This window comes from Danio aesculapii, chromosome 12 (assembly GCF_903798145.1).
Source record: "Danio aesculapii chromosome 12, fDanAes4.1, whole genome shotgun sequence".
NCBI lineage: Eukaryota > Metazoa > Chordata > Actinopteri > Cypriniformes > Danionidae > Danio > Danio aesculapii.
Genome location: NC_079446.1, coordinates 37,310,999 through 37,330,403, shown reverse-complemented (window position 1 = coordinate 37,330,403; position 19,405 = coordinate 37,310,999). Strand labels below are relative to the sequence as shown.

At 36.9% G+C, this 19,405-nt stretch overlaps 1 protein-coding gene and 1 long non-coding RNA gene across 3 annotated transcripts in view; one reads left to right on the top strand and one right to left on the bottom strand.

Annotated features, from left to right (window-relative positions):
* The window catches only part of cep131 (centrosomal protein 131), a 44,021-nt gene extending 24,616 nt beyond the window's left edge, over positions 1–19,405 (top strand). For both annotated transcript variants that reach the window (XM_056469328.1, XM_056469327.1), the window contains 9 exons: positions 1,137–1,338; positions 3,669–3,776; positions 5,259–5,376; positions 6,088–6,162; positions 7,168–7,310; positions 9,180–9,357; positions 13,314–13,510; positions 13,636–13,696; positions 13,800–19,405. In XM_056469328.1, the coding sequence (XP_056325303.1) occupies positions 1,137–1,338; positions 3,669–3,776; positions 5,259–5,376; positions 6,088–6,162; positions 7,168–7,310; positions 9,180–9,357; positions 13,314–13,510; positions 13,636–13,696; positions 13,800–13,871 (1,154 nt within the window). In that variant the 3' untranslated portion in view covers positions 13,872–19,405. The remainder of the gene's footprint in view (positions 1–1,136; positions 1,339–3,668; positions 3,777–5,258; positions 5,377–6,087; positions 6,163–7,167; positions 7,311–9,179; positions 9,358–13,313; positions 13,511–13,635; positions 13,697–13,799) is intronic.
* Positions 5,303–13,870, bottom strand: LOC130238336 (uncharacterized). The gene is made up of 3 exons (XR_008838628.1): positions 13,776–13,870; positions 7,150–7,348; positions 5,303–5,393 (listed from the first exon to the last, which is right to left on the bottom strand). It is a non-coding gene; the product is annotated as an uncharacterized LOC130238336 (long non-coding RNA).

The following is a 19,405-nucleotide window of genomic DNA, read 5'->3' as shown; positions in this document are numbered from 1 at the left end:
ATCAACAAAGTATTGAGCAAAGGCTGTGAATACTAATGTACATGTGATTTTTCAGCTTTTTTATTTGTAATAAATTTGCAACCATTTCAAAAAATCTTTTTTCACATTGTCATTATGGGGTATTGTGTATAGAATTTTGAGGAAATACATGAATTGAATCCATTTTGGAGTACGGCTGTTTTATATCTTTATCTCCATTTGTTGTTACTATATGCGTTTTTGTGTGGCACTGTTATGAAATGAGGACTCTTGACTGCAATCCAAATCTACCTTCGGGTATAAATAAAGTAACCTAACCTAACCAGTTTAAAAGCCTCTACAGTGTAGAGTCTACACTCTTAACTTAAGGTATAGTTGACAACTCTTAACTTAATAGTTGACTTTGCTAGACAATTGTGTGGAAACTTGTTGCTTATCACAAAAGAAGATTTTTTGAAGAATGCATGTTGTTGCAACCCATCAACTTCCATAATAGGATAAAAAATTAGAAGGGAAGTCATCGAATCCAAGCAACTAGCATTTTTCAAAACACCTTTTGTGTTCAACAGAAGAAAGAAACTCAAATAAGTTTTGAAAAAGAAAAGTGAAGGGTGTTAAATTATATATCAAATCAACTAAGACTCTACTTTGACCTTGTGAAATTAGATGGTTTAGGGCAACAGGTTTCAATTCAATTTTCTAGTAAATGAACTATTTTGGTTAAGCGCAGTTTGGGTTTTATCATTTGAATTTATTTACATTTATTCACTTAGCAGTTTTTATCCATAGTGACTTATAATTGAGGGCAATAGAAAGTTAAAAATTAATTTGGATGAAAATGTTTTAAATGGAAGGGCATCCGCTGCGTAAAGCAAATGCTGGAGTAGTTGGCGTTTCATTCCGCTGTGGCGATCTCTGAAATAGAGACTAAGCTGAAGGAAAATGAATGAATGTTTTAACTGAAAAATATTGAGAGTTTTTTTTCTGCAGTCTTTCAAGTCTCATTATAATTAAGATACTTGATGAGTAAACAGTGGGATATTTGATTAATTTCATTCTTTGAATTCCACTGGAGTTTTTCTGATTTATGCTAATGCTATTTTACACACAATCATACTAGTTTTGTATAATAACTATCTCTTTGTGTGTGCACTCAGGTCTAGAACCCGAAATTCAGAAGCTGATCTCCAAACACAAGCAGGAGCTGAAGAAGCTGAGAGTTCTCCATGAGGCAGAGCTCCTCCAGGCGGACGAGAGGGCCGCTCAACGCTACGTCAGACAGACCGAGGAGTTACGGCAACAGCTGGAGAAAGAAAAAGATGAACAGTGCCAGAGAGAAAGAGAATTGGCTAAGCAGAGGTACACACACCCTTGCACATGCATTTGTGTGGAGTGCAATGAATACTCAAATACACATCTGTTCATCAGAGATCTAACCAATGACAGGGATGTGCAGCCAAGACAATGTGTTCGCAGATGTTAGAAAACACTAACACACTGGGAAAAAAAGGAAGGGAGACTGGAAAAAGTAATAGAGGAAACCGGCTAGACATGAGCTCAAAGCTAAATACTGCTTTTGAATATGAGCGTTTACATGGCTATCAAAATAAGGACTGCAAGAGGGCTATTTTTTATGTAAGGTTAATTACGTCAGTATTATTTTTTTATTTCCTGTGGTGATGAATTCCCTTTTTAAATAAGATGTCAAAGATAAATTGGAAGACTCATTTTTTTTATAACAAGTGACCTTTACATTATACAATGCATCCGGAAAGTATTCATAGCGCTTAACTTTTTCCACATTTTTTATGTTGCAGCCTTATTCCAAAATGGATTAAATTCATTTATTTCCTCAAAATTCTACACACAATACCCCATAATGACAATGTGAAAAAAAAAATTATAGTTTATATAGTTCATATATATATATATATATATATATATATATATATATATATATATATATATATATATATATATATATATATATATATATATATATATATATATATATATATATATATATATATATAGTTCAAATTTTAATTATTTTACATTTTCCTAAGTGATGTTAACCGGAGAAAATTTTTTATTAAACCATATAGTTTTGATAACTTATTTTTAATAAATATTTAGCAAAACAGCAGTATTATTCTTAAATTGTAACTCCTAAAGACGTAACTAGGTTAACTAGGCAATTCAGGTCAATTAGGCACGGTATTGTATAACAGTGGTTTGGTTTCTTTAGCCAATTAAAAAAATTCTTAAAGGGTCTAATAATATGCTTACTATACTTACCAAGGCTGCATGATTAAACATAATACAGTAAAGAATAGTAATATTATAAAACATTAGTCATTCATTCATTTTCTTTTCAGCTTAATCCCTTCATTAATCAGGAGTTGCCACAGCAGAATGAACTGCCAACTTATCCAGCATATGTTTTACGAAGTGGTAGCCCTTCCAGCCGCTACCCAGCACTGGGAAACACCCATACACACTTGCATTCACACACATAAACTATGGCCAATTTAGCTTTTTCAATTCACCTAGCGCATGTCTTTGGACTGTGAGGGAAACCGGAGCACCCGGAGGATGCTGGCTCAGTGGTTAGAACTGTCGCCTCACAGCAAGAAGGTCACTGGTACGAGTCCTGGCTGGTTCAGTTGGTATTTCTGTGTGGAGTTTGCATGTTCTCCCCATGTTTGCGTGGGTTTCCTCAGGGTGCTCTGGTTTCATCCACAATCCAAAGACTTTAACTTAATTGGTCATAGTGTATGAGTGCATGAATGAGAGTGTGTTTGCCAGTACTGGGTTGCAACTGGAAGGGCATCCGCAGTGTAAAACATATACTGGATAAGTTGGCGGTTCATTCCGCTGTGGTAACCCTTGATGAATAAAGTGACTAAGCCAAAGGAAAGTGAATGAATGAATAGTTTAGTGTTTGCTTACTAAATAAAACTTTGTTTAAAAAAAATACAAATAAAAGAAACACTGACCTCAAACTTTTTGACTAGTAGGCTATGCAATTCCTATTGAACTTTATGTACAGATTTTTCTCTCAGTTTGAAATTGTGATAAAAAAATACAAGATGAAGGTGAGTACACAACAACATTTGCATTTTTCCATGAACTACTCCTTTGGTTGTTTTCTGTTTCCAGTGCTGTACTTGCACTTCTGTGGGAAATGGAGGCTCTTGTGCAACAGTCAGTGTAATTAAATACAGTAGGCCTTAATTAGTGTTTTGTGTGTGTGGCTCTATTGCAGAGATTTATGATAAGGCATATTTTTTTTCCTTCCACATATCATGAGTTCCTCCGTTTGGTTCTGAACAGTTGTCTTACTCTATAGCATTTTCTTGTCAGACCGGTGGATTGTTCATAAGCATATAATAAAGTCATTATGGGTATTTTTGTGTGTGTGTGTGTGTGTGTGTGTGTGTGTGTGTGTGTGTGTGTGTGTGTGTGTTGTTGCCAAGATGGGTAGAAAATATACACAAACACACCACTTAAGTGAACCTGAGCTTCTGTGGATGTTTATTGCACAACATCAAATGCAGGCAGTTTGGGGTTTTGACTAACAATATTGTGTACTTAAATTACTAAATTAATTCCCATGTATTTAATTTTGAGGGGAAATGTTCACTGAAATTGAACGTACAAATGAGTCATTTTAATTTGGATCCCAGGTTCGAGAAGCAGCTGCAGGAAGAGGAGAACGTGCTGCAGCAGCAGAGGAGGCGTCTGTATAAAGAAGTGTCGGAGGAAAAAGAGCGTCTCACACAACTGGCAGCCAGGTCAGGTTTACAGGTCATTGAAGGTCACATGAGCTTTATTTAATATTTATTTATTTTATAATAAACTAAATTGGCCGTAATGTGTGAGTGTGTGTGAATGTGAGAGTGTATGGGTGTTTCACAGTACTGGGTTGCAGCTGCGTAAAACATATACCAAAATAGTTGGCAGTTCATTCCTCTGTGGCGACCCCTGATAAATTAGGGACTAAGCTGAAGAAAAATAAATGAGTGAATGTTGAATGTTTTAGCAAAAAACTTTAAAGCTGTCCAGATGTATGCCTATTTAAATAAAACATTTCAAAATTTAGCTTTATCAACATATGCTTTCCTAACTGCTATTTTCTCACCAGTCATTTTTTGTGTTATTGAAAAGTACATAGCACATATTTACACACATAGCTCTTTTTTTAAAGTTTTTTTTAATTAGTTTTATCACAACAACAGCACACAACATCATATCAAGAAACAAATAATAATAATAAAAATCCAAAAAGCGGGTAGGGCCAGGCTTTTTACACACAGGGTGTCCGCTGGGTCTTAAAGTCTTAAACTGTCTTAAATTCATTCATTTTCTTTTCAGCTTAGTCCCTTTATTAATCTGGGCTTGCCACAGCGGAATTATCCGCCAACTTGTCCAGCATATGTTTTATGCAGCGGATGCCCTTCCAGGTGCAACCCATCACTGGGAAACATCCATACGCGCTTATTCACACACATACACTACAGACAATTTAGCTTACTCAATTCACCTATACCACATGTCTGGACTATGGGGGAAACCCACGCAAACACAAAAATGCCAACTGACCCAGTCGAGGCTCGAACCAGCAACCTTTTTGCTGTGAGGCGATCGTGCTACCCACTGTGCCACTGCTCATGTCTTAAATTTCAGCAACTAAATTTTAGGCCTTAAAAAAAATCTTACATTCACTGAAATATTGTGTTGTAGGTCTTAAATCGTTTTTAAACAGGTCTTAATTTTTCCATCCAATCACAAACAATAAATCTCAACAAAACTTATTTTTTATATTTAAGTTTTTTATTGCAAAGAGATGCAATTCACAACAGCTCTTAGACATTTTTACAGCAAATTGCCCAATCAAGGAAAGACAACTAAAAACAATTATATATGATACCTCATGATATTACCAGGCCATTAGAAAAAAATTATTCTGTTTAAGTCTCAAATATAATTCCTAATGGTCTTAAACGGGTCTTAAAAAGTCTTAAATTTGACTTGATGAAACCTGCAGAAACCTTGACATTAATACCTAAAATACAAAACAAAGGAGAAAATTAAAGTGCAACACAAAAGGGGGAGATGGAATCAGGATAGAAATCACATTATCACAAATTCATCTTTAACACCACTCTCATCTGTGAATTTTTGGTCTTGCTCAAGTATCCCAAAGAACTAAACTTGGGTTAGAAAATAAAACAAGAAGTTCTAACTAAACATTAATGTGTTGGTGTGTGATACAGGCAGCATGCAGAACTGGAAGACTTAAGGAAGCAGCTGGAGGAGAACAGCTCTTTGGCTGGAAGAGCATTGAGAGAAGAGCTGGAGAAGAGCAGGGATGAGCAGGAGAGACGTCATCAGGTAACACACTTCCACATCTAGTCATATCAAAACATACATGCAGTTCAGTATTAAAGTAAATCATTCCATCATCTTTGTACATACTGTTTGTCTTTCTTTTTGCATCAAACACAAAAGGAGATGTTTAGCAGCAAATATGATCTGCTTCTTTGCAATACTTTGGTCATTTTTCACATGAAGCTTGAACAATCTGCCTGATCTTATGCATTACATTCAAAAACAAAGTAATACAGTTTAATTTATGCACGAGGGAAAGTGAATGATGACTTATATGTACTTTTAATCAGATGTTGCAGACACTCACACACCTTTTTATTTTAAAGTTCTGTATTCATCATTGATATTTGTAAGGCTCAGACAATGAAAAAAATTAAAGAGTAAATTGCAAACAAATACTAATGACCCTTGTTAGCGATAACGAATGGTTTTATTCTGTAATGTTTCTGTTTTAATGATATCATGCAGTGCAGCGATAATCAGATTTTTCCTTATGTTCATCATCCCTGGTCTAACCAACATCAGTCGTGTTTTGTTTTTGCCTGAGGCTTTCAGACCATAACTCAAATTACCTGTGTGTTTCGACTTGTGTACGTGTTTGATGGCACAGTGTTTGCAAAGGTCACAAGAAAACACCTTTTTGTGGCTGTACCATATGTTGAATCACATTCTTTTGGTTCCTTTAATTGAGTTTTTGTCTGTATTTTTCATTAGGTTGAAATAAAGGCCCTGAAGGAACGACTCGAAATTGAGAAACAGACATGGGAGGAAAATTATATGAAAAAAGAGGTGTGTGTGTGTTTGTGTATTTGTTTTCTAAGCGAGGATTATTAGATGATGTATTATTAGTTTTATTTTCTCATGACTTATGTCAGCTGAGTGGGAAGCTGAAGCTTTAAAAGGGAATGAGACATAGAATGTGATATAATTTGCAGAACGAGAAGGAATGCGACACAGGATAAGATACAATTTGCAGAACGAGAAGTACTATATGCTGAGTTTCCCTGGTTTGACTAATGTTAAAATACCATTCTGAAAAAACATTGTTGCGGTTTATTTTAGTGAACTTGGAGTGACTCGTTTTTTGTTAAAAGAGTGATTTAAACTATCCCGTGAGTATTAGGACATTCTAATTATACATTCATTGAGCAGTGCACAACAGAAATTACTTAAATATTGTTTAGTAAACTATGGCTTGAAGAAAAGATATCGACTCTGCACTTGGAATGAACCAGACATCTTTTAGAGGGCAACACTGGACAATTTCACAAGATTTAGGGGTCTTTCTTCATACAGTCACTAGAGTCATAGAGTCTGTCACTTCATAGAGAATTCTTTTCCCCAAAGCAATGTATTGTAACTAACAAGTAGATTTTATTATCACTGTGTTGTATACTTACAGGCTGGGCCTTTTTTTGGTTTATTTTCGTAAGTTTATGCATATCAGGAAATTAATCCTGGAACTTATTTGACAAAAATATAGGGAAGAAACAAACATTTGAACAGTAGTGTGTTGTTAAATTTTACTAGAATAAAATGGTCATTATTTTGTAACAAGTGCAAATGACCTCCATTATGATTGGATAACATCTAACCCCCACTAATTAGCTGTTGCATGGGTTGGCTGGTAATAAGTCATCTTTAAAGGTGACAGCGGAGTGATTTGCTGTTTTGCCGGTTTAGTGTGTTAGTCCACCCCTGAGGTCAAAATAGTCAAAAATTGGTCTGTATTAACAAAGGCAGTGAAAGTAACAAAGTTAAAAAATGATCTCATACTTGCATTTCCACCCACAGGAAGCATGGCTGTTGAGTCGAGAGAGGGAGCTGAAGGAGGAAGTGCGTCGTGGAAGAGACAAAGAGATCGAACTGGCCATTCAGAGGCTGGAGGTGGAGACCAGAGAGGCCAGAGAGGAGTGTGAGCGAGCAGCTGACAACCGGTGGGTCCTTCTTCCTGTTTATGTGTGAACTAGTGCGTCTGTGGAGAGATAGACGGCACAGGATGTTACAGATTTGCCCACGTGCATTTCTAGGCCAGTGCGAGTAAATGTGTGCATGTGTTTAATGAGGACAAAAGACACTGTGCATCAGATTTCCCCACTGACTCATATGATTAAGTTTGCTTAAAATGATGGCCATAAAAAAACAACATGCAAAAATACAATAGAATTAAAATAATTCATTCATTCATCTTCTTTTCGGCTTTGTCCCTTTATTAATCTGGGGTCGCCACAGCGGAATGAACCGCTAACTTATCCAGCATATGTTTTACGCAGCAGATACCCTTCCAGCCGCAACATATATAAAATAGAATTAAAATAATAATACATAAAAATAAAAAGCATGTATATGTGTTTAATAAATATATAAAAATATCTTTAAAGATTATTTGTTTATATTTAGATGAAAATTATGTCTATTTTTAAAGCTCTAAATGATGTAGTCCAGTTTTTGTAACAATATTTATTCATTTTCATTCATTCATTTTCTTTTCGGCTTAGCCCCTCTATTAATTAGGAGTCACCACAGCGGAATGAACTGCCAACTTATCCAGCATATGTTTTACACAGTGAATGCTTTTCCAGCCGCAACCCAGCACTGGGAAACACCCTTACACTCTTGCATTCACACACATACACTACGGCCAATTTCGCTTATTCAGTTCACTTATAGACCTTTTTCTTAGAATGCAAAATAACCTATTATGCTTTGCATATATGCGTAAGGAGATTGCTTAGAACTTGCGGTCGGCAGCTTGATGTGTATAAACAATCATACGTACAGCTTTGAAATTATGGTTTTAATCTATTTTACTTGCGTTTATCATCTTTGAACTAATACTGCTGTCGATCAGCACCACCTCCTGGACTGATTATTTGAAAAATGCAATCTAATAGGAATGAAAAACAACATTTGCGAGACGTTTACCATTACCGTACTTGTGCCATTTAAATGGAGCCCACTGAATTAGCAGAATGTTTTTCTCTCGCACTTGAACCGCATCTGACAGAAGTGTAACGGCTTTAACACACATCTGATCACAACTGACAACCATTTTCGAATCAAGATTTACCAGTTGTAAATGCTGTGGACGGAAGTTCTAAGCATCGTAGCGACAGACGCTGGCCGCTCTGGCGCCCTCCATGCAGCAACGAAAAAAAAAGTCTATAGCACATGTCTTTGGACTTTGAGGGAAACCGGAGACCCGGAAGAAACCCACACCAACATGGAGAGAACATGCAAACTCCACACAGAAATGCCAACTGTACCAACCCTGGCTCAAACCAGCCACCCACTTGCTGTGAGGCAACAGTGCTAACCACTGAGCCACCGTGTCGTACACTGTAAAAATGCAGGCTTCCACACAATTCCATCATGTTGTCCCAAAACAAATCGATTAAGCTTGATTGTTTTTACAAATTTAAGTGGATTGAACATAAAAAACAATTAAGTTGTCCCAAAAACCCTCAAGAATTGTGTTGATCAGCTCATTTTAAGTAATTAGTTAAAACAAGCACCAAAAAAATCATCTTTTGTGTGTAGTCCAGTCATTTTTAAAAATAAAAACCAGCATAAATTAAAAACAAAGACAAAATTCCCTCATACTACTTTAGAAATGTTCAAAAGGTGTCAATTGTTTTTACTATTAAGTGCAAATGTGTACTACTCTACTGTGGAAAGTGCTTTACTGGGCAATTTGGACATACTGTACTGTAGGATGTGTGGCAATTTACATATGAAGCCTATTCATTTAACATATACATGAATGTTGTTTTTAAAAGCTGAATGTAAATATATTATGTGTGCAGGATGAAGCGTGTGAGGGAGAAATATGAAGCCGAGCTAAGGGATCTGGAGCATTCAGAGCGGACAGCGCTGCAGAAACAGCAGGAGATGAGGGAGAAACACAGTGAGATGGAGGCCGAGCTTCTCCGACTGCAATCTCTTTTACGACAGCGAGAGCAGGAGATAAGCGACCTCACCCAGGTAACAGTTGCCTTGTTTGTCCACCCTCATTAAAGTCAATAGCTGACTTATAAACCAACAGACTATCTTGTAGGTTTCTTGGTAGAGAAGGAATAATAGGGATTCCGTTTCCATGTAATGAATCCAGCTTATAATGATTATATTTAAGATCATTGGTCCTTAACAAGAAAGGTCAGTGAGCAAATGTGCATCCACACCAATACACTGATTAACATCCCATCGTCCTTGTTTAGATGCAAACTGTTAACCTCACAATAACCAGTAGTAGATTTATCAGTAGTGACTTCAAAACATAGAAATTTACTTATGTAACTTGTTTGTTATGTTGGTTGTGGTGTTGAATAAATAATTTAAAACTGAAGAGCAGTGCTGCGACATTAGTGTAAATCTTATGGCTCATATATTATTCTCTCATGCAGTTGCAGATTAATCTTTTTGACGGTAGGACTTCTCATTCTGCTGAGAACAATTTTATATTTCTTTGGGTCAATTAAGCATCTGACTTTGCAGTATTTTTCCAGACAGATCAAATTTTTTTACATTAAGGGTACTGTAAAATATTTTGATCTGTCGGGATCGCAGTAAGGACCCATTCGCATATGCACACTTCAAAAAACCAACAGAGCAGGCAAAAATGTGCTGATAAGTTCATGCTTAAGCAGTTTTTGGATTTATGTCAATAAAGAAAAACAGGATAACATGTTTACGTGACTATTTTGAACTTATTTAGCATAATCAGTTGCACTTTTTAATAATTATTACACTTTATTTAGTAAACAAAGGAAGGCACTATGGTTGCTGGTTCACGTCCCGACTGGACCTGGAGGCCTTTCTGTGTGAAGTTTGCATGCTTGCGTGCGTTTCCTCCACAGTACAAATGCATGTGGTAGAGGTACATTGGATAAACTAAATGGGCTGTAGTGTGTGTGTGACTGAGTTGGGTTATGGCAGAATGGGTATCCCCCCATAAAACATATGCCATAGTACTTGGCGGCTCATTCTGCTGTAATGAACCTTCATAAAAAGCAGGGATTAAGCAGAAGGAGAATAAGTGAGACTGTATTAATTAAACAGACTAATTCAAGTAAGCTCTAAATAAATACATATTTTCAGTCAGGATCACTTTTGTCATAGACAGCTGAAGTCAGAATTATTAGCCCTCCTGAATTATTAGCCCCCCTGTATTTTTTCCGCAATTTCTGTTTAAGGAAAGAAGATTTGTCCAACACATTTCTGAACATAATAGTTTTAATAACTCATTTCTAATAACTGATTTCTTTTATCTTTGCCATGATGACAGTAAATAATATTTGACTAGATATGTTTCAAGATACTAGTATTCAGCTTAAAGTGCAATTTAAAGGCACAACTAGGCACGTTAGGGTAATTAGCCAAATCATTGTATAATGATGGTTTGTTCTGTAGACAAAATAAAATATTGCTTAAGGGGACTTATAATAATATTGACCTTAAAATGGTTAAAAAAAAATAAAAAACTGCTTTTAATCTATCCAAAATAAAACAAAAGACTTACTCCAGAAGAAAAAATATTATAGGAACTACTGTGAAAAATTCTTTGCTCTGTTAAACATCAGTTGAAATATACTGTATTTGACAAAGAAAAAAACATTCACAGGGCTAATAATTTTGACTTAATATTAACTGTGTATTTTACTATAGTATCTGGGCAAAACATGTGTTTACGTAGTAGGGAGAGCAACAGCAAGTCAAACTCTCCATGGGGTAACTGAGCAGAAATCATGCACAAACAATTATAGTTATTGAGAGTTGATGTAAATGATAATCATGAGGCTGATTAGCATTTACTTAGGCTAAATAACTCAAACAGATATAAGATATGGGCTAGGAGGAGTTGGGCATGGTGGAGGGGGTTTACTGAAGAGTGCACTAAAGAGACCGGATGTATGGTTAAAAATAGATCACTGTGAGAGATGTCAGAACCAGATTGGTAAACGTCATGAACAGATGCGAGGTCGACTGACGTGTCCTGTCTAAACTAATGCGATGCTCTATAGTAATTCATAGTTATTTCAAGTTGGACTTAATAAAAAATATTTTAAGTTAAGAACTGCACAGAAAGATTCATGTAGTGAATTATTCAAGCAAAAACAACAGTGTCACAAATGTTCAAAAAGACGTGTGATAAACGTTTTGGCCTTTGATCCTTTGCACTAGATGTTACATCTGACTGTAAATGTCAGGGTGTGAAACTACTGAAAATAGATCACCTATTACAGACTGCAGTTAGATAAGGTGTTCAGGATAACAGCGCTTGACACACAAGGCCAGTCGTTTCACTCTTCAGCTAGAGGCTGAATTTTCATACGTGTCAGGGTCATATTTTACCACAAAATTACTAGAATTTCATGAAAAATAAATAAATGGTTCTAATCTAGTCCAGCAATTATAAAAAAATCAAATAAGAATGCCAGTAAAGAGTAAAAAAATATTAGTAGACTGCTTATTCATTCATTTTCCTTTTGGGTTAGTCGGGTTAGTCTATAGTCCATAGTTTATTATTCTGTGGTCACCACAGCAGAATGAACCGCCAACTAATCCAACATATGTTTTACGCAGCAGTTGCCCTTCCAGCTGCAACCCATCACTGGGAAACATCTATACACACTCATTCACATACATACACTACAGACAATTTAGCTTACCCAATTCACCTATTCCACATGTCTTTGGACTTGTGGGGTAAACCGGAGCATCCGGAGGAAACCCACACGAACACAGGGAGAACATAGAAACGTCAACTGACCCAGCCGAGGCTCGAACCAGCGACCTTTTTGCTGTGAGACGATAGTGCTACCCACTGCGGCACTGTGCAGCCCAGCATACTGTGTAAAAATGTACAATTTAAGTTTCTGTGTGGATTATTTTGTTTAATATATTTTAAAGTTCATTTATTCAGCCTCTTGCCATTGAAGATGACCTTGGTGATTGGTCACCTAGGACAATTGTCAATGGTTTCCCATTTTTCAGATTAAAAATAAACACATTCAAACAATTCCAAATTAACCCATGAAATGATTGATTTCTGTGTAAGAAATTGAATATTATTTACAATATTATTAGCTGGGCGACGCAGTGGCACAGTGGGTAGTGCTGTCGCCTCACAGCAAGAAGGTCGCTGGTTCGAGCCTCGGCTAGGTCAGTTGGCATTTCTGAGTTTGCATGTTCTCCCCGTGTTCGCATGGGTTTCCTCCGGGTGCTCCGGTTTCCCCCCACAAGTCCAAAGACGTGGTTTGGGTGAATTGGGTAAGCTAAATTGTCCGTAGTGTATGAGTGTGAATGAGTGTGTATGGATGTTTCCCAGTGATGGGTTAAACTTCAGCACAACAAACCTACGTGTTTAATAGATAATCAATTGCCAACCGCTGATGCAAATCCAAACAAGAACTGAAAAGAACATTACTCTTTGCCACTGACCTCTGATGCACTTCTGCAAGCTCCTCTTCCTTAAAACATATGCTGGATAAGTTGGCGGTTCATTTCGCTGTGGCGACCCCAGATTAATAAAGGGACTAAGCTGAAAAAGAAAATGAATGAATGAATATTATTAGCTGTAATTCACTGGACAATCCTGGGCAAACAGTTCACAGTGTAGCGCAAGCTTCCAGTAGCTTGATGACTTGCTGTATGGCCGAGTGTGAATTCGGGCACCAGTTTATATATCAGATTGGAGTCATTTCTGCATTTTGGCAAAAATCTGCATCTGCATCACCTCACGTCTGAGTCACAAAAATGGGTGACCATTGACCAATCTCTTTAACTGACTTGGTTTGCTCTCATAAGCATCCGTATAGTGTTTTTGTTTGGTTTGGATACCAATTTTTTTTGGTAGGACTTTGTCTGTTTTTTTTACTCGATTCCCCGTCGTCTTCCTTTATCATGCTCTATCTTTGTCTTTTTTCATGGTATGGTGACAGACCCGTGATAAGTTATCAGAAGAGCGTCGCAGCCTGTCAGAAGTCATCAGACAAGAGTTTGCGGAGCGGCTTATAGAGCTGGAGGAAGAGAACAGGAGGATGAAAATGGAGGTCTCGGAAGCCAAAGCTCGACTCCGCTTAGAAATAGAGCGAGTGACCAGAGAAAAGGAAGAGGAGCTTGCAGAAGTGCATCAGAGGTCAGTGGCAAAGAGTAATGTTCTTTTCAGTTCTTGTTTGGATTTGCATCAGCGGTTGGCAATTGATTATCTATTAAACACGTAGGTTTGTTGTGCTGAAGTTTACTGATCTCTTTTCTTTATAGAGTGAAGTCAGCTATATTGAAGAAGGAAGAGACTGTTAACAACCTGCGGAAGCAACATGAGGTATATTTTATGCATGTTATAATAAATAAAATGCTTTTTTTAAGATCTATTTAGAAATACCTCAAATACCTCAACTCACTTGTGTTTTTCTTCTGTCTTTCAGGCTGCAGTGAAGAGAGCAGATCATCTCGAGTCGTTGCTGGAGCAGCAGAGAAAACAGCTGTTAGGAAAATGAATGACAAGTTAGGGCACTGAACCCCCTAGAGATCCCTTCCCTTCTGTCATACCGTCCTCTTGCACAAAGAAAGCGTTTCTTTATTTGTTTTTGTTTTTTACATTTCTTTGGTTGTTTGGATGAACTGATGGATTCTGGATGGACGTTTTGGTTCCACCAGACCTCTCATCCATAAAGGCGGCCTTTGTCATTCCCATGGGAACAAGGCAAGAAATAAGAGAGGAATTTAATCTTCTCCATGACTCCTGGAGAGGCTTTTGTGTCGTCTCTCTTGCACGGATATGACCAAATTACAGACTCTTTTCAGCCACCGCTTTCACACAGCAAATCAAATGAACAGTAATTAAAATTGAAACACAATTTCCTTACTAGAGTTTAGATCCAGTCTGTTGTTGAATCTTACAGACTCGTGAAAATCTGCATATTTCACCCCCCATACTCAGAAAATATAAATCACAATTTGGTCCCACATTAAGTGGCCTTAACTACTATGTATTTACATCAAAATATAAGAACAATGTACTTAATTTGTTCATAATGTATTGCAGAACACTTCTGGTGCTCTTTGGGTCAGGTTTGCTAGTATGGGTAGGTTTAAGGGTGGGTTAATGTGTAAGGAACAGTCAACAGTGTAATTGCAAATGTAATTACATAAGTTTATTACAGATGTGATTACATGCAGATATTTAATCAGTCAAAAGTACAATGTAAAACATTTATAAATGGAAATATTTAATATTAATATTCAAAACAAATGATCAATCAGTGTAAATACATATTAGTTAAGACTATTGATATAAAGTGGGTCCCAGAATTTTACTTTACCACTGCAAATTAAAGTGACAGTTCACCCAAAAATGAAGATTTATTATCAATTTACTCACCTTGTAATTTCAAATATTTATGAGTTTCTTTTTACTGTTGAACACAAAGGAAATACGTTGACAGATATTTGAAATCAGAGCCATTGAAAGGGAATGCCTGCAACATTCTTCAGATACCTTCTTTTGTGTTTAACAGAAGAAAAAGATTAACCTCAAACAAAAAACCAACATAGGCTCATTCTGAAAACGTAGTCCTATATACATTTCTGGAGATCACGAATTATGTTGGCTGAGCTACGTGTGGCTGCTTTTCATTTTATGCATTTCGCTTACCTCTGTATGGACGGATTTTCTGCTGTTACCAGTTTGTCTGGTAGCTCGACATGTTCGTCGGTGGTCTTGAGATGCAGAGCGGAGTTGACCGCTACAACGGGGTTCGAGTCCGGTGAAGAACAGTTCCATAAAGCTTAAGACAAAAACAGAATCCAAAAAATAAAATAAACAAGTAAATAACAGGGTGAGAATGTGGTAAAATCTGAAAATGTGGTAAAAATCAGGGTTTTTTTCCATTTCTGGATTGCTTTGTTAAACATTGCGGTTAGGTTTAGGGAAGGGAGAGGGTGGGTCAGTCGATTGGTCGATCAGTCAGTAGACAGTCAGTCGAAGCGGCCTCTGGTGGATTTACGTGAGAACAGCAGGAGCGAATGGCACTCGCAAGAGAAATTTGAGATCTGAAAAAGCATACACAGCGCCCTCTGGTGGATTCGCGAAAACAAAAACTGCAAAAAAACATAGCTCCTGGGACGTATTTTTCTCTCACCAGAAATGTATATAGGGGTACGTTTTCTGAATGAGCCTGGGTTGCAAAAAACATTATATTGCAGAAATATATTATTTAAGTTGTAAAGTATTTATGCAGCATGATTTTATGTTTAATTTATGCTTGTGTTATTGCTATTTTCACTCCTAATTTAGTAAAAAAAAATTTAAATCACACTCAAAAACTTTCTAAAGTAGGCTAATGACAGTTCACATTGTGGTAACGTGATGAATCACCATGGAAAATGTGACGATGCAAAATAGCAGTTCTTACATTTGATTATTTGGAAATGGGTGTAAAATCTGCACGCCTTTGTGAGTTTCACCCAAGAAACTGGAAAGCCCCATTTCGCCGGGCACAAAGGCATGCACAGTAAACTGTTCCAGATGTTTCTGTAACCTCATGCCGTCTCCCCGTCTCTCCTCCACACTGAAATATAGGGAAATGGGTGGAGATTACAGTGGACAGGAGACGAGGGAGGAGAAGTTGGCTTTGAAATGGAGCAGAGAAGTTAACCCTTCATATTAAAGAGAGGAGGCTAATCCCCCATCAACACAAACATCCCCACTCCCCACTCCTTTTGTTGTTGAATACAGATACCTTTTGTCCCGGTGCCTCACAGGGCTGTTTCTAAATTACAGGAGATGTCCCAGAAGCCCCCAGGAAACCCAAACATGCTCACACAGAGCCCTCGGTGAAGCCCAGCTCTAGTTCAGATGTCAGGGAGTGATGGCAGCGCAGCTAGAAGAGAGAGAGAGTTTTAGAAGGTATGTTGGCAGTAAAGCTGTAGATGGACAAGATAAGTATAGAGTGTCTCCTTAGGTAGACTGTAGATTGAGCGGCTCTCATGGTACGTTTATGTACATGATGAGATAAGGTTGAGGTTGAGATGGATGTAGAAAGTTGGGTAGATGAATGAAAAATAAAAATTCAGATGGTTAGATATTTAAGAGCAGTGTGTACTGTATGATGGGACAGAAGAGCTGGGTTCATATGGAGCTAAGAATATGCCAAAACAATATGAATTTGAATTGCGTTTAAATGACCATTGTAATTTAATAAATCTGAATTTTCGTTTGCCATTAAATTGGTTTTGAATTTGATTTTCTTAATTTGAATTTGAATTTCTTGACTTGAATATTGAACATCTGAAATGTAAGACAACTGATTTTTTAAAGGTTGAATTTATTTATTTAAATATTTTTAAAGATTTATTTTTGACCTTTTTGCCTTTATTAGATAGGACAGTAATGAAACGGGAAACAAAATGGGAGAGAGAGGAGGGGGGTAGCATTGGGAAATGTACTCGAGCCGGGATTCGAACTTGGAACGCTCTGACGTGCTGCTGCACCATATGTCGGTGCGCTAACCACTAGAATTTTTTTATAGACGTATTTTGAAACCTCCGATTTTTTTGTGTTCTGAATTGATAGACTGCAGCTATCCAGTTTGTAAAAATACAGTTTAAAAATTTCAAGATGAAGAAATTCAGAACATCAAATTCAATATTCTAAAATTCAAAACCAGAAATTCAGATTCAGCAGAAAGTAGTTCAATAATTGGTCAATAAAAATGGGAAAATGGTCAATAGTTCAAATGAACACAATTCAAATTCAGATTGATTTGGCATATTATTAGCTCCATAGGTTCAACAAAAAAGTGACTATTGTTTGATGAATATGGTCTTCCTGAATCAACGTTGTCTCAAAGTCACATAAATTAGCCATGGAAATGAAATCAAATTAAATTGTAAATAAATATATACGTGTGTGTGTGTGTGTGTGTGTGTGTGTGTGTGTGTGTGTGTGTGTGTGTGTGTGTGTGTGTGTGTGTGTGTGTGTGTGTGTGTGTGTGTGCATATGTATATGCGACACATTTTTAGAGTAAATGGTGCAGTTGTTACAGTAATAAGTGCTAAATGTATTCAAACTGAACTGAAAATTAAAGTATAATAGAAAATAAAAGCAAATTAAAGAAACTAAATTACTAAAGGTTCAAATAAAACTGTAAAATATATACTTTGAAAATGTTAAATGAGAATATTTATAAAAACACTTATAGTATTTCATTAAAACAGAACCATAATACTGCTCCAAGCCATGTAGGAATGTCTGAGCAAATTATTATTATTTTATTTAATTTCCAATCATATTTTTTAAAAGTTGTCTCTAATTTATTAGCCTGAATAATAGCAACTAAAAAGACCATCAAAATGACATGGAATTTATTGAGAGATAATAACACAGTGCATCCTGGAACGACATCCGCCAAATGGATTTTAGAGTAAGGTGTTGGAGTGGTTAGTTTTAGGACTTCTTATCACATTCTTATCAATCTTTCTTTTGTAAAGGATTGCTTATTTGGAAATTAAATATTTACACAAATGTCATCCGGTTACTACCACATAATATTGATTCAGGAACGCCTATTTCTTGGTTAGATGATATCACTCGTGATGCTTGACAAGTAGAACGTGTTACGTGATCAGCATCCTTGTTGATTCAGATTTGAGAGATAAGTTTTCAATGTTGTATGCCAAGTTTAGGTTTAGAAGCAAGGATTAAGGGCTTCTACATCATACTGGTTACCTATTTTACCCTCAGGATATGTTATAAATAGAGATAGGTTTGTTGTAGAATTTTTTGACCAAAAATGTTGCTCCAGAATCTAAACAAACTTGTCAAACTCAGCATGACTGAGTACATTCTGCAGCTTAAAATAAAGCTAAATGCATTCCAATCATTTTTGGTTTTCACAACGTTAACAATGCATTTGAACCCAAGAGAGGAACAGAAACAAATGGGGTTGGGGAGCTGGAGCTGGGGTTGCAGGATGCGGGGGAGGTGCTTTAAAACTCCCCAAACTCTCCATTGTTTTGACGTCTTATCTTTTCCCCCTTTCCTGCAAAACATTCACAACAATTGCATCCCTGCTCTATCAGGCAACACACATTTTAAGTGGAAAAATTGCATCACATGCCAGAAAAGCATGTTAAGCCTGTTAGTCAGTTTAGGCAAATTTGAGGTCCTCCATTCTAAGGGAACATACTTAAAATGCTCTGTTGAAGTTAAGAAGTGCCAAAGTAAATCGCTTATCATAAGTTGAACAATCAACTTCCCACTGCTTGTTATGTACCATTTTTTGTTTGATGGATTTTATTGGTCAGATTCTTCCTGAAATGTGAGTGATTTAGTGAGTAAAGCCGTGCTGAAAAGGTCAGAGTGAAAAGTGCCTCATTCCTGTTCTCCAATGAGTGGATCAGGTGTCTCATTTCAGGACAGAGAGAGGGACCCCAGAGTGTCCTTGCTGGAGTATAGAGCCGGCTCTGTCATGGTAAAAAACTGTGGTGCAATTTAGTGAGTCACCTGTTGACATCACACTTAAATGTGTGTAGGTGCATCCGAGGTCAGTTGGATGCAGTATATTAGAACCGACCGGTGGGAGGTTCAACACATTACGGCATTCTGAGAATGTTTCAAATGCATTTCATGAAGGTTAGAAGTTCATTTTGGCAGCAGATGCAGGTCCTTGGCTGTCTTTCTGTCTTCGAATGGCAGTGTGCTTGGCATGGCCGGTGTGTGTCAGATGCGCTCGTGCCAATAAGCCATTCTTTTGTGAGTGTAGTGTTTAATATCCAAGCGCCGGTCGCCATTTTACTGGCCTGTGGTCTGAAGAAACATGGCTTTTATTATATGATATTTTACCCTTAAATTTGACCCTTTTAAGTTTTGTTGTTGCATGTTTAAGTTTTTAAGTAATGAAATGTGCCCTTTAACGTGTAGCTCTTACTTTAATTCTTCCTGTCTTTTGACCAAGTTTAATAGTTGATTTCCAACAGTGAAGAAAAGAATCTTTGACTTTGTCCATATGAAAATAAATCTTGAAAATGA